This window comes from Poecilia formosa, unplaced genomic scaffold (assembly GCF_000485575.1).
Source record: "Poecilia formosa unplaced genomic scaffold, Poecilia_formosa-5.1.2 Scaffold94, whole genome shotgun sequence".
Lineage (NCBI taxonomy): Eukaryota > Metazoa > Chordata > Actinopteri > Cyprinodontiformes > Poeciliidae > Poecilia > Poecilia formosa.
This window is the reverse complement of record NW_006800033.1, coordinates 1,783,490-1,794,533: the sequence shown is the minus strand read 5'-3', so window position 1 is coordinate 1,794,533 and position 11,044 is coordinate 1,783,490. Positions and strand designations below refer to the sequence as shown.

At 37.5% G+C, this 11,044-nt stretch overlaps 3 protein-coding genes across 4 annotated transcripts in view; 1 reads left to right on the top strand and 2 right to left on the bottom strand.

The window, feature by feature from the left end:
- The first annotated feature begins 235 nt into the window (after positions 1-235).
- On the top strand, positions 236-5,979 carry LOC103142232 (max-like protein X). 2 transcript variants are annotated; one of them, XM_007558174.2, is made up of 8 exons: positions 236-328; positions 1,229-1,265; positions 1,363-1,452; positions 2,299-2,408; positions 2,505-2,607; positions 3,272-3,371; positions 3,662-3,863; positions 3,958-5,979. In XM_007558174.2, exons 1-8 carry the CDS (start codon positions 290-292, stop codon positions 4,012-4,014), a joined length of 738 nt encoding a protein of 245 aa, XP_007558236.1. In that variant the 5' UTR covers positions 236-289; the 3' UTR covers positions 4,015-5,979. The 2 variants fall into 2 exon arrangements, with proteins under 2 accessions (XP_007558236.1, XP_016529852.1); XM_016674366.1 differs by having other exon boundaries at positions 275-328; positions 1,220-1,265.
- On the bottom strand, positions 5,599-8,084 carry LOC103142233 (homologous-pairing protein 2 homolog). The gene is made up of 8 exons (XM_007558175.2): positions 7,820-8,084; positions 7,412-7,512; positions 6,961-7,050; positions 6,770-6,881; positions 6,493-6,638; positions 6,350-6,403; positions 6,193-6,252; positions 5,599-6,116 (listed from the first exon to the last, which is right to left on the bottom strand). Exons 1-8 carry the CDS (start codon positions 7,836-7,838, stop codon positions 6,060-6,062), a joined length of 639 nt encoding a protein of 212 aa, XP_007558237.1. The 5' UTR covers positions 7,839-8,084; the 3' UTR covers positions 5,599-6,059.
- A 277-nt stretch (positions 8,085-8,361) lies between these two features.
- Positions 8,362-11,044, bottom strand: part of LOC103142261 (protein FAM134C-like) — a 5,276-nt gene continuing 2,593 nt past the window's right edge. The window contains exons 2-4 of the mRNA XM_007558216.1: positions 10,862-10,972; positions 10,340-10,472; positions 8,362-10,263 (exon numbers count right to left, since the gene is read on the bottom strand). Of these exons, the coding sequence (XP_007558278.1) occupies positions 9,719-10,263; positions 10,340-10,472; positions 10,862-10,972 (789 nt within the window). The 3' untranslated portion in view covers positions 8,362-9,718. The remainder of the gene's footprint in view (positions 10,264-10,339; positions 10,473-10,861; positions 10,973-11,044) is intronic.

Below are 11,044 nucleotides of genomic sequence, written 5' to 3'. Positions count from 1 at the left end.
TTGTTTTACCTGTCGTTGCATTCAAGTCTTTTTTTTTCCCACCTGGCTGTTCCATCCAGATAAATCATACCTACTATACTTATGTCTTCTACAAATGAACGGAAGAACTCATAGCTTGAGTAAAGTAGGGTTGCATCTGCAACAGGTTGACATCAATGTTCACATTTTTGAAATGTGACTTCAATCTACTGATTAACGTTTAATTTTTGAAATATTTAGGCACTTTTACTTTCATTTTCTGAGCAGCACCTGAAGGCAGCCACGCTATTAGTTTATTTAGCATTCCAAAATGACGGATCCGACTACGTCTCCAGAGGACCACTGGAAAGTAAGTCTCTGTTAAAGACCACTTTCGAGCTTCCCGCTCATTGTTTTTTACTGTGACATCTGTAATGTTTAATAAACTGGAAATGCTGAAGTTTGAACGGTGCTGCTAATGTAGCGTTAGCTTCATCACGTTCAGTAACATTGGAACAGATGGCTAACATGTTAGCAAAGTAAACAAAACCGTCTAAAAAGAGAAACTCGTGTTTCTTAACTAATATTCTTTGTCTTGTGAATTGGCTTGCCTTCCATAAAGAAGAAAACAATTAATGCGTTAAACTATATTCAAAATATCGATTTTAAGTGAAGTTGAAAGGCTTTTTAAGAGCCCGACTTATTAAATGGCCACTTCGTCATGCTTGATACCTTTGAGTATCCGTCTCACACTAAGTCGTTTCTTTGTGAACATTATTGTATCCTTTCTTATAATCTAATATTTATATTTCATTTATATTTAACTGAGCATTGCTGATGAAAGAATGTTGTTTATAGACCTTATATTAATGAAATTTGAGAAATTTGTGCCTTGAATTGAGTTTTAAACCTATTTTGTCAAACAACATTCATTTTTAAGGGAACTCTTAACAGTAGACAGTGTTTCTCAGGGTTTTTTTTTTTTTTTTCCACCATACGCAGTGGAAAATCTGAGCTAACACAACCAGGCAATAAAAACCCATTGTGTTGCGTTGCCCTACATCCAGCAGTAAAACCTATTTGACACATCGTTTATCTTCTGTTGTACTTGCAATGGACAAATCAGGCCGTTGCTCAGTAGGGGGGTTTAGACTGGCTTGTTGTTGCTCTTTTGTCAACGTATTTAGGACAGCACATATTTTCCTCTTGTCATTTCAACCTCACACTCTACATTTTATTTCTTCTTTGCTACTTGGTGATGGCCGGGCAGACAGACGGGGCTTTCAGCGACAATGGCTTTGACACCAGTGAGTACTTCTTACAGGACTTAACTCATCTTTTCTCTGTGATCTCTTGTCTCTCTTGCTTTTAATTTTCTCATAACTATTGTTTTTTGTTACTCAGGTTTCTTCACTGATACTGCCAGGAAAGGTAGCATTGTGTCCAGGGCAAACAGTATCGGCTCTACAAGTGCCTCTTCAGTTCCAAATACAGGTATTGACTTTTTAACAGATAACATTTTTTCTTACAGCTATTTACGGTCCATGTGTGATATGTTTAGAGTTGCACAGTACATCAAATAGTCTGGGTTCCTGCCCAGTCTTGGAAAAATCAGAAAATGCATAGAATTAATTTCAGGTCTGGATACCTGTGGTAAAAATATAAAGTCTGATTTTCCAGACTTGCATAATTTGAATGTTTTTTAAGACTAACATCTAGTAATGCTCAATACACACAGTGGGTGTACATGAATTTATATAAAAGAGGCATGCTTAACTTTGATATACCAAATGAGGTCTTGCTTTTAAAATTTTACCCATCAGAATTTTGGTTTTTCATTTACTGAATGAAATGAAATGCTCTTTCATAAATCAGTCAATAATTTAGTATATTGCTTGGTTTGATTGGCATCTGACAACTCTTGAAACAGAGCAGATCTGAAGTCAGTTCAGATTCCACAATAGCGCTGCCTTAAATAGTCTGGAACTAGGAAGCCAATTTTAGCATTGTGTTGATCATTATTTGTGTAATTTGCAGATAATAAAACTTGACAACTACAGAGTTAGTTTATTCTTGCCATAGGTTTCAAAATAAACACAAAGTCAAAGTTTATTATAGCAAACTCGGACTACGAATATTGAAGGTTTAGCTTATTATATCCACTATTTATTTTTGTCAATAATCCAAAAATTAAAATATAAATATGCAAAATCTGAACAAAAACCTCAATCCTTCATTAATAAATATGCCAAGAAAAAAAAAAATCCCTGACCTTAGCTATCAGAGCTATCTATACTACAGACATGTTTCCATAATAAAAATGAATTTGTTCCCTAACAGATGATGAAGACAGCGACTACAGGCATGAGACGTCGTACAAAGACTCTTACAAAGACCGAAGGAGACAAGCACACACACAAGCTGAGCAGAAGCGCAGAGATGCAATCAAGGTGACTTCACATCAGGATCCTTTTTTTTTTCTGCTGTTATCAATTATTCCACATATTATAGAAGTTTCTAATTTTATTCCCTCATTCTAACACCAGAAAGGCTATGATGACCTGCAGGGAATTGTTCCAACCTGCCAACAGCAGTCCGAGTTTGCTGTCGGAGCACAAAAGATCAGCAAGGCTACTATCCTTCAGAAAAGTAAGCTGCAGCCAACAAATACTTTATGAATTGTGAGCCAATGTGTCTTGATGTATTCAGAAAACAATTTCTGTTTGTGCTAAATGTAGTTTCACCCCTAAACCTACCATGTTATTGCTAAAGAAATAAAACAAAAACTGGTGCTTTGTTCAGCCTTTTGTAATTTTTTTTACAATAATATTTCAGGGGCCAATAATAGTACTTGCATTTTTGTTGGTTGTTAAGCTCTGATTGTATGCAGGAATACCTTTACAACCAAAATGACTGAGTTTTTATTGTAGATTTTATCCTCCATAATAAATACTTTTGGAGATTGTTATTTTAACTTCTTGAACTGCATTCCTGAAATAAATTACCTTTTTGATGATGATGCTCTGTTTTAAGTACCATTCAAAAGTGGTATGTTAAAAGTTTAACTGATGGGAAAACCATTTTTTTTTTCTTAGTTGCACACCTTTTTCTATACTGAGTTTTAAAATTATTGCTTTTTAATTGAATTCAAGAGTTAAAAAAGAGCATCAAACAAAAGAAGTCATATAGAAATCTTGCTGAGTTCATTTATGAGAAATGAAAAGGGAGAAGCAGCATCGTCAACAACTCATAATTGACGTCCCAGAGCTGTGCCAAGATCTGTGACGAATGCATGTTTGTTTTATTGTTTCAGCAATCGACTACATCCACTTTCTTCATAAAGAAAAGAAGAAGCAAGAGGAGGAAGTTTCTGTCCTAAGGAAAGAAGTGATGGCCTTGAAGATCATGAAAACGTTAGGAAGTGGTTTATATCTTTTTTATTTTTTGCAAAAATAAAATCTTCCTTCATCTAGAAAAAAAGAAGACATAAAGTCCTTACTGCCACATGAGTTTGGATTTAAAAATAAATATTGATCATGAGGAAAGAGGGGACATCTATTTAGCTTCGATTGCAATTAATCTCCTCATTGAAAAGTTTAAATCCTAATAGGATTTAAAAAAAAAGAGAAAATCTTTATGTTATCCCCACACAGAAGCTGCAGCTGTTTACTAAATTGGAAATAAGATGTTTGTTTCCTTCCAGGAACTATGAGCACATAGTGAAGGCCCACCAGAACAACCCACAGCAGGGAGAGGACCAGGTCTCTGACCAGGTCAAGTTCAACATCTTCCAGAACATCATGGACTCGCTCTTCGTGTCTTTCAGTAATTCTGTTTCAATGAGCAGCTTCCAAGAACTGTCTGCCTGTGTTTTCAGCTGGATCGAGGAACACTGCAAGCCACAGGCAAGGACTCTTATGGATGGATGCTGCACAAAGCAAAAACGTCAATCTGCAGACGGAGTGACCATGTTTGTGTGCTTTTTCTCTCCTTTTTCAGACGCTGCGGGAGTTTGTTGTCGGAGTGCTCCGGCAGCTCAATGGCCAGCTTTATTAGTTGAGAAACCTCTGGCTAACTTCCAGAAATTGACTTTTAACTTGCTCTTGCCTCCCAGGATGGAATTAAAACTTCAATCTGCCACAGTCCTCACACTGACTTCAGCTCATCAGAGATTCCTGGATCGTTATTAGATTACCTCGTCAAACGCTATGGGGAGAGATGAAAGGTTGCCTTGGCTTGAGCAGTTAAGTAGGGATGCCTTGTGACCTCTTTACTGTTGGGAATTTACATCTCTACAGCGTATTTTTTGCTCCATCTCAAACTTCTAAGGAACGCAGAGAAAACAAATTTTTAAGCGAAACGTGGCGTGCAGAGAACATCTAGTTATAATTTCAACAAAGCACAGAAAACGGAACGTATGAATGAAAAGCTTCCTGCAAAACAGCACAGGAAGTAGTGTCTTATCAGGTCCTCCTCCCAAGTTTGCCTAGTTTCATAATCTAAATGGTAACCATATATATATATATATAAACATGTGTGCCTACAAATAGATGCTCATATCAAGTCAGTTATTCAGTTCAGAGCAAATGTACTCGGGCTTACCTGAGACACCGTGAGGAGAAATCGTTTATTTGACGTGAATGAAGTGATGGTGATGTTTCTGCCGCATCTTAATTAATAGAGTAAGAAAGCAGAACGGTCACGGCTTTTCTTCTGTCTCGTCAGTTAGTGACCATGTAGCTGGATTCTGAACGAGAGCTTTTCGTGCTGCTGCGCACAAACGAGTCACTCCTGAAATTTGTTGGATTGTTGTGAGCATTTCGAGCTCTTTGTTTTCAGGAGCATGCCATATGGTGCCTCAGAATTTCTATCACTGATGTTTGCTTTGAATTAACCCTTTACTGTGACAGAGCTCCGTGTTTAAATAAGCGTAGCTTTATAATGGGGGGGCGGGCGGGGCAAAGCAGAAAAACACATGTAAATGTTAACCCGCTGTGCCACAGCTCAGTGAACGAATTTAAATTGTTTATTTACAGCATGATGTTAAACACCAAGTGTTGACTTTGATGAGCCTTTTTTAACTTATGAAACATCACTAGAATAAGTTGTAATGCTTTTATGGTAAATGTATAGATCTGCTGTGTGAGCTTTTATAATCAGTATGTTGATTACCACTACAGTTTTTTGTTTTTTTCATTTATCACTGCTGTCATAAATATTATACCCTTAAAATTATTCATCTGTCAAAACACTTCTGTACTCGATGAAAAAAAATTACTTAGATAAATTTCAATCATTGAATTTAAACAATTTTTTTGTGTTACTTTCAGGAACTTAATTTCAAAGGCAAATCACTAGTAACTTTTAGATACCACTGAAGTCTAATGCAAGTGCCATAAATCCACTTGCAATGATCTCAATGCTCTCATTGAGCTTACGCTACTAAATAAGATCATATAGAAGTCGATCCATTCAAAGTCTGATCTTATTTTTGTAAACACTGAATTGGAGGTTTTATAAGGCTTGTATATGACGACGTGTGTGTGTGTCTAAACATGCAGTGGACGTTGTTGATGTGTTGATTTTATTTTCATTTTCAGAAGAAAAATAGTGCGAGGTGGCAGGAGAAAAGAAACTCAGTCAACATTAAACACTTTAATTACAATAAACTTATATACTTGTACTCTTAAAAATGTGATGTGGTCAAGCATTAGTTTGATACATCGCCATCTTAAACAAAAATAACTAATTCAGTTGGTAAACAAACTGTTCACAACTCAACCTTAACATTAATTTGTTGACATTACTGTGAACTCAGGTATGTTTTTGTGGTTATAAAATTGGAAAACAAACCGCTGTTGCCTCTGAGGTGATGAGCATCCCTCTATAACGCCTCAACATTTGTGATTTTGTTTTGCTAACACTGATGTACATAAGTGCTTTCAGCTATGTTTTCCATTTCAGAATCTGCTGAACTCGTATTTATTCAAAGAACGTGTTATAAATAAAGTTTCCTCTTGGGATTAGATCACTGTGATCAGTTTCCTTAGCTTCGGTCTACCCAGGCTTGATCTGATGCGGTAGCTGTGCAGCGGTTTTCTTCAGGTGGTAGGAAGCACCACCTGACAGTCCTCGTCCGTCTCCACTCCCACCTCTTCCTGTGGAAAAATAAAAGCATTGCCAGTTAATTAACATTTGAGGAAAATGGATATAATGACTTCCTTCTCATCTTACCAGGAACTCTTTTTTGCTCTTTGGGTATCCCTCCAGGATGGAATTCATCATGTCCGAAGCCTGAGAAAAAAACAAACTATTTTAGCACTTCCGAAGCAATTCTCCTTCACCACATGGCGTGCAAATTTAAACTGATTTGTTGACAAAAATACACTACCAATCTCTTCCTCTTTTTCCACTCTTTTACATAAACATCACGCTCTTTATAGACCTGCAAATTACAACAAACACACCACACTGTACAAGAAATGCAGAACAGCCAAAGTAAGAGATTAATTGAGGTTTTAAAGCGGTTAACACCTTCTCTTTTTCTTCTGGTGTTACGTGATTTGTAGCCGACTTTATCTTCTCCAGACGTTCTCTGTAACCAGAACACTCGGCTTTCAGCTCCTGGATTTCTGCCATCATTTCCTCTGTTGTGAGGGAGCTGTTTAGCTCTTTCAATTCTGGCACAGCACAAAGAAATTCATTTCAGCTGTAATTCCTGCACTGGACTAAACAGCATAATTATGGTGTTGGCAGTAGAAGTGTTTTTTTTTCTTTTCTTTTTTTAATCTGAATCAGCATAGAGGTCTACCTGTATCTAGCTGCCTGCAGCTCTGTGTTAGGGTCTGCACCTCTGCACTGAGCTCTGAAATCTGTTTATCCATGGCCTTCAGGTCTGCATCATTCACATCTCTGAACTGAGACTGTGGGTGAGATTACAAATAGTTCAGATGGCATCTCCCTGCCTTACAACAATTAAACATTCTAGATTAACAGACTAACCTGATCGGCAAAGTAAATCTTTTGCTTGCCATACATTTTCTCCTTTATCTTGCCTTCTTGAGCCAGCAGTTCCATGGCTTTGACCACTGCCTGGTGGAACAAGTTAATCAATCTATCATCAGGTTGCGAACAATACAGCTTTAAATATTTCTCCCTTGTGCTCTCCTTAGATTTACAACTGAACATCTTTGTGGCCAAAAATGCTTCATTACCTTTCCCTAAAACCATATTTTTAATCTCACAACTAAGGTGAGAACAATTAAGTATTTTATACTAAAATACTTGCACTCATTTGTGGTTTTTGTAAAAAAAGAAAAAAAAATCAGTAATTCAAATACATAAACTGACATTTAAAGGGATTGACTACAGATGACTGGATACAGGGTAATATGACCCAGAATTGTCACAAAATCAGAAAAATACAAAAAGATGAAGGAAGAATTGATCTCACAGTTTTGCCCAACCCATGCTGCTTCTGCAAATTACAGAAGACATCCTGAGCACTGTAGGGACGGTTCTTTTCATTTAGATAGGCGAGGATGATAGACGCTCCTGTAATGAACAAAATATTAAGGTTGTGCAGATATTAACATTATGCCATTGTGATACACTTAATGCACGTCTATGTTTGAGTTTGCCCGATTTCATCACATCTTATGACTCATAATCATTAGTGCCTCTTTCAGATATTCTCCCGCAACAAGCTGTTGTTCGGGTTAGCTAACGTTAGCTTTATGCTAACCTAGCTACACTTTATTTCGAAGTTTCTGTGAAACACCAACGTCTTCCACGCGGAATAAAAAGTTGTCTGGGATTAAAAACAATCGAAAGCAAATTGAAGTAGTTTATTTTTCCTTACCGTTGTCTTTTTTGCTCATTTTCGTGTTCACATTAGCTTTCCAGATTGAGTTTCGCGGAAACTTTGCGTCACGGAAAAGATCGACTATTTTATAAGAGGTATCACACCAGTATATATTTCCAACTCAGTCAATCTGAGATCTTCTGTTGAATCTTTAGCTGATATAAAGTTAGATTATTTTGACAGAGGAACGAATAATGTTTTCGCCAGTATTTGTTTCAAAGTTGTAACCGAGAGTAGTTGGCTTAAATCTTGTAAGTTGTAGCTACTAAACCCGAAAAAGTAGGCGTTGAAAGACGTCTGTTGCTCTCAAAGGAACAGTACTAAGAACGCCCCCTGGAGTCACAACATAGGAGGACGACGAATTCACATTTTTACTTTAAATTTCAATATTCAAGTCTTAGGAGATTCCATTTCTATTTTTTTTTTTTTTCATTTTAAATTAACAAAACATCAATAAGAATCATAGCATGTAGGTATGTTTGACCTTTTCGGTCTTTTTTTGGTATTTCATTGTGTCAAAGAACAATCCAAAAACCAAATTTAATTCCAAACAATTTATTCAATGTATTTTACACTTCAAAATATATCAAAACCGGATACGGAAGAGAAAATACAATACTATGCACATTAACTTAGCAGACTAGAGAATATTGATCATGGAGCAGCTTGACCGAACATTAACACCCAAATCCAACAAGCCAAAGAAATCCATCTCAGCTATCAATCAGTGCATTGTTTTTCCTACTTCAGCTTCATGAAAGAAGATCTAGCTGGGTTTTTTTTTGTTTGTTTGTTTAATAGTACTGAAAACTTTTCTAAACAGGATAAATTTTTCAGAATAAAATAGCAATTGTTTTTTTTCTGTTGAAACAGCATAGAAGATTCAGTAAATCTGAATTTTTCTAGTTTAAAGTGCCACATTTTCTCCAACATTAAGAACAATCAGACAGACCTATACAAAAACACTTTAAACCTTTATAATAATTTTAAAAAAAGAGAGAGATCAACTTTTATACAATTTTGATGTAAACATGGTTCCAAATTAAAAAAAGGACACAATGTGAAATATATATTTTTGCCTTAAATAAGATCAAGTGGGTTGTGAGGTATTAAACCAGAGCAGAAAAAGGACAGGCAAATGAAAACAGGTGTGAACTTATTCACATAAACAGTGAATAACTTTTGCCTTAGAACAAAATCTCATAGCTAAAATAAAATATGACAGCGCTTTACTGGCTCAGTTAAGACAGTAATATGGGGTAAAATAAGCTTCCACAAGAACAAAAATGCTGAAGATGTCTATTTATGAATCAACCGAAAGAAAAACTGTTTAAAATACTTAAGGTTCTGAAAATATGCAACATAAAAATAAATCCAGCTCCTATAATTATGTCATGTCAAGAAACTACAATGAAATGCCGTTTCTTGAAAGATGGATAATTACTGTAATGACCTCATAAACTAACATTAAATGCTGTCCAAAATGTCTGTATTAAATATGGCTCAGCTCAAGCAACAGGAATGTCCTATATATTTGGTCCTATGTTAAAAAGCCCTGTTTTTATCAATTCAAAAGTAGAAAAGTTTTAGCGGGCACTCCTGTAAGTTTTGAGAGTGTAATTTTTCACTTTGACAATGCTGTTGTATCAAATGTCTCATTGTATTTTTTTTGTTGTTGTATTTCCTATTGCTCAGCCTACAAATAAAAAGTTATCACTGATCGGAGTCGAACAGGAAAGAAAAGAACATAAGGAAAAGGGAAAAAATATGAAATACTTCACAGTGAGAAATTGTTGCCTACCAGAAGCAGGACTGCTGGAACCTAAATTTATCTCACACGCTGGTCAACATTTTAGACTCTGCCTGGCAGGATGAACACACAGCAGCACACGCCCTTCACTGTGGTTTACCAAGCAGGCTTGATAAGAAATTAGACCCCTGACTCTCGCTTCGTCTCGAACTTTCTCCTCCTCCAAACGGATCCATCTGGTTCAGTTCAGACTGATCCAGCATTTCAAAGTCTTCTGCGTCCAAGTCTGTGTCAAATTCAGAGCTGGACTGTTTGTGGTAGCTTTTGTGCTGAACGGCCCTAGGGTGGCCTCGTCTACTACGCTGGGCGACAGAAGGCCGAGGCTGCAACGCCCCGGCTAGCGCCACCTGGATCATGTTGCTAGCAATGACTCCGGCTAACTCCCCGCTGAAATCTGAGGCGGGTGGGAGGCCACTGAGGGAAAGTTCTGCATCCTCCTGGTCAGAGTCCAGATGCGCGTCCACGTCTAGCACCGAGGCGCGGTGACTCGCCAAGCCAGACAGGCCTAGGCTAGGCAGCCCGATGCTTGTGTCGTCATCGTCGTCCATCAAAGTGGCGTCAGGGTTTATGGACGGGAAGTCTGGGAGGTCTTGAGCAAAAGACTCCTCGGCATCGCTGTGTCTATCCAGATCTAACACAAAAAAACAGAAAGTTAGAGGAGAGAAAGCAGAAGACAGGGAAGATATAATGAAGATAGCTGAGCGTACCTTCAGAGCCCTCTGTGAGTGGAGTCTGACCCCGTGACAGATTAAAGGTTCCATTGTCGGTGTAGGACACCTCAGCGTCAGAGTGCTCCGAATCAGTCAGTGCAAGTTCTTTAGCGGCAATCTCATCATCAAACTGGAGGAGAGAGGCAAAGAAAATGCTTTAATGCAATCAAGCAAAAAACACTTTAAATCAACTAATTCACTTTCAGTCTCTGCTTGCTCTAGATCTCAAACCTTTTCAAACATCAAAGAGCAAACTCATGAAACTATTTGCAAGGGTTTTTTTTTTTCTTTGATGCTCCTGACCTCAACAGGAAGTGGCTCTGGTATGCTACTGTATTCATCACGGCTGAAATAGACGAGGTAGCAGATACAAAAACAAATGTTTTTCTGTATACGTTCTCACCAGCTTTGATGTAAACAAAGTGACTTGAGCAGGTGCAAAGCACTTGTTACTACTCACAGGTAAGTCATTATAGTTTAACAGTATTACTGAGGAGGTTGAAGGGTTAACAGGCTTACTTTTGGGCAAAACGCAGCCAACTCTTCCTCACTGTCACTCGCTTCATCGGAGGCTGCACCACGTATCGACCTTCGCAGGACTGCAAAGGACAACAGACAGATAGTAACTAACTATTTCCGCTAAATTAATTCTCTGGTCACCACAGGTTGTAAAAAAGTCTTTAAGAACAGTAAAATCATTTT

Excerpts from the sequence above, each read along its gene's own strand:
- LOC103142232 (XM_016674366.1), top strand. The coding sequence starts at position 290 with ATGACGGATCCGACTACGTCTCCAGAGGACCACTGGAAA. Across the intron at positions 329-1,219 it reads CTCCAGAGGACCACTGGAAA|GCCGGGCAGACAGACGGGGC; the intron begins GTAAGTCTCTGT and ends TACTTGGTGATG. Across the intron at positions 1,453-2,298 it reads CTCTTCAGTTCCAAATACAG|ATGATGAAGACAGCGACTAC; the intron begins GTATTGACTTTT and ends GTTCCCTAACAG.
- LOC103142233 (XM_007558175.2), bottom strand. Across the intron at positions 6,882-6,960 it reads AGATTTACTTTGCCGATCAG|TCTCAGTTCAGAGATGTGAA; the intron begins GTTAGTCTGTTA and ends TCTCACCCACAG. Across the intron at positions 6,639-6,769 it reads CTGCAGGCAGCTAGATACAG|AATTGAAAGAGCTAAACAGC; the intron begins GTAGACCTCTAT and ends GTGCTGTGCCAG.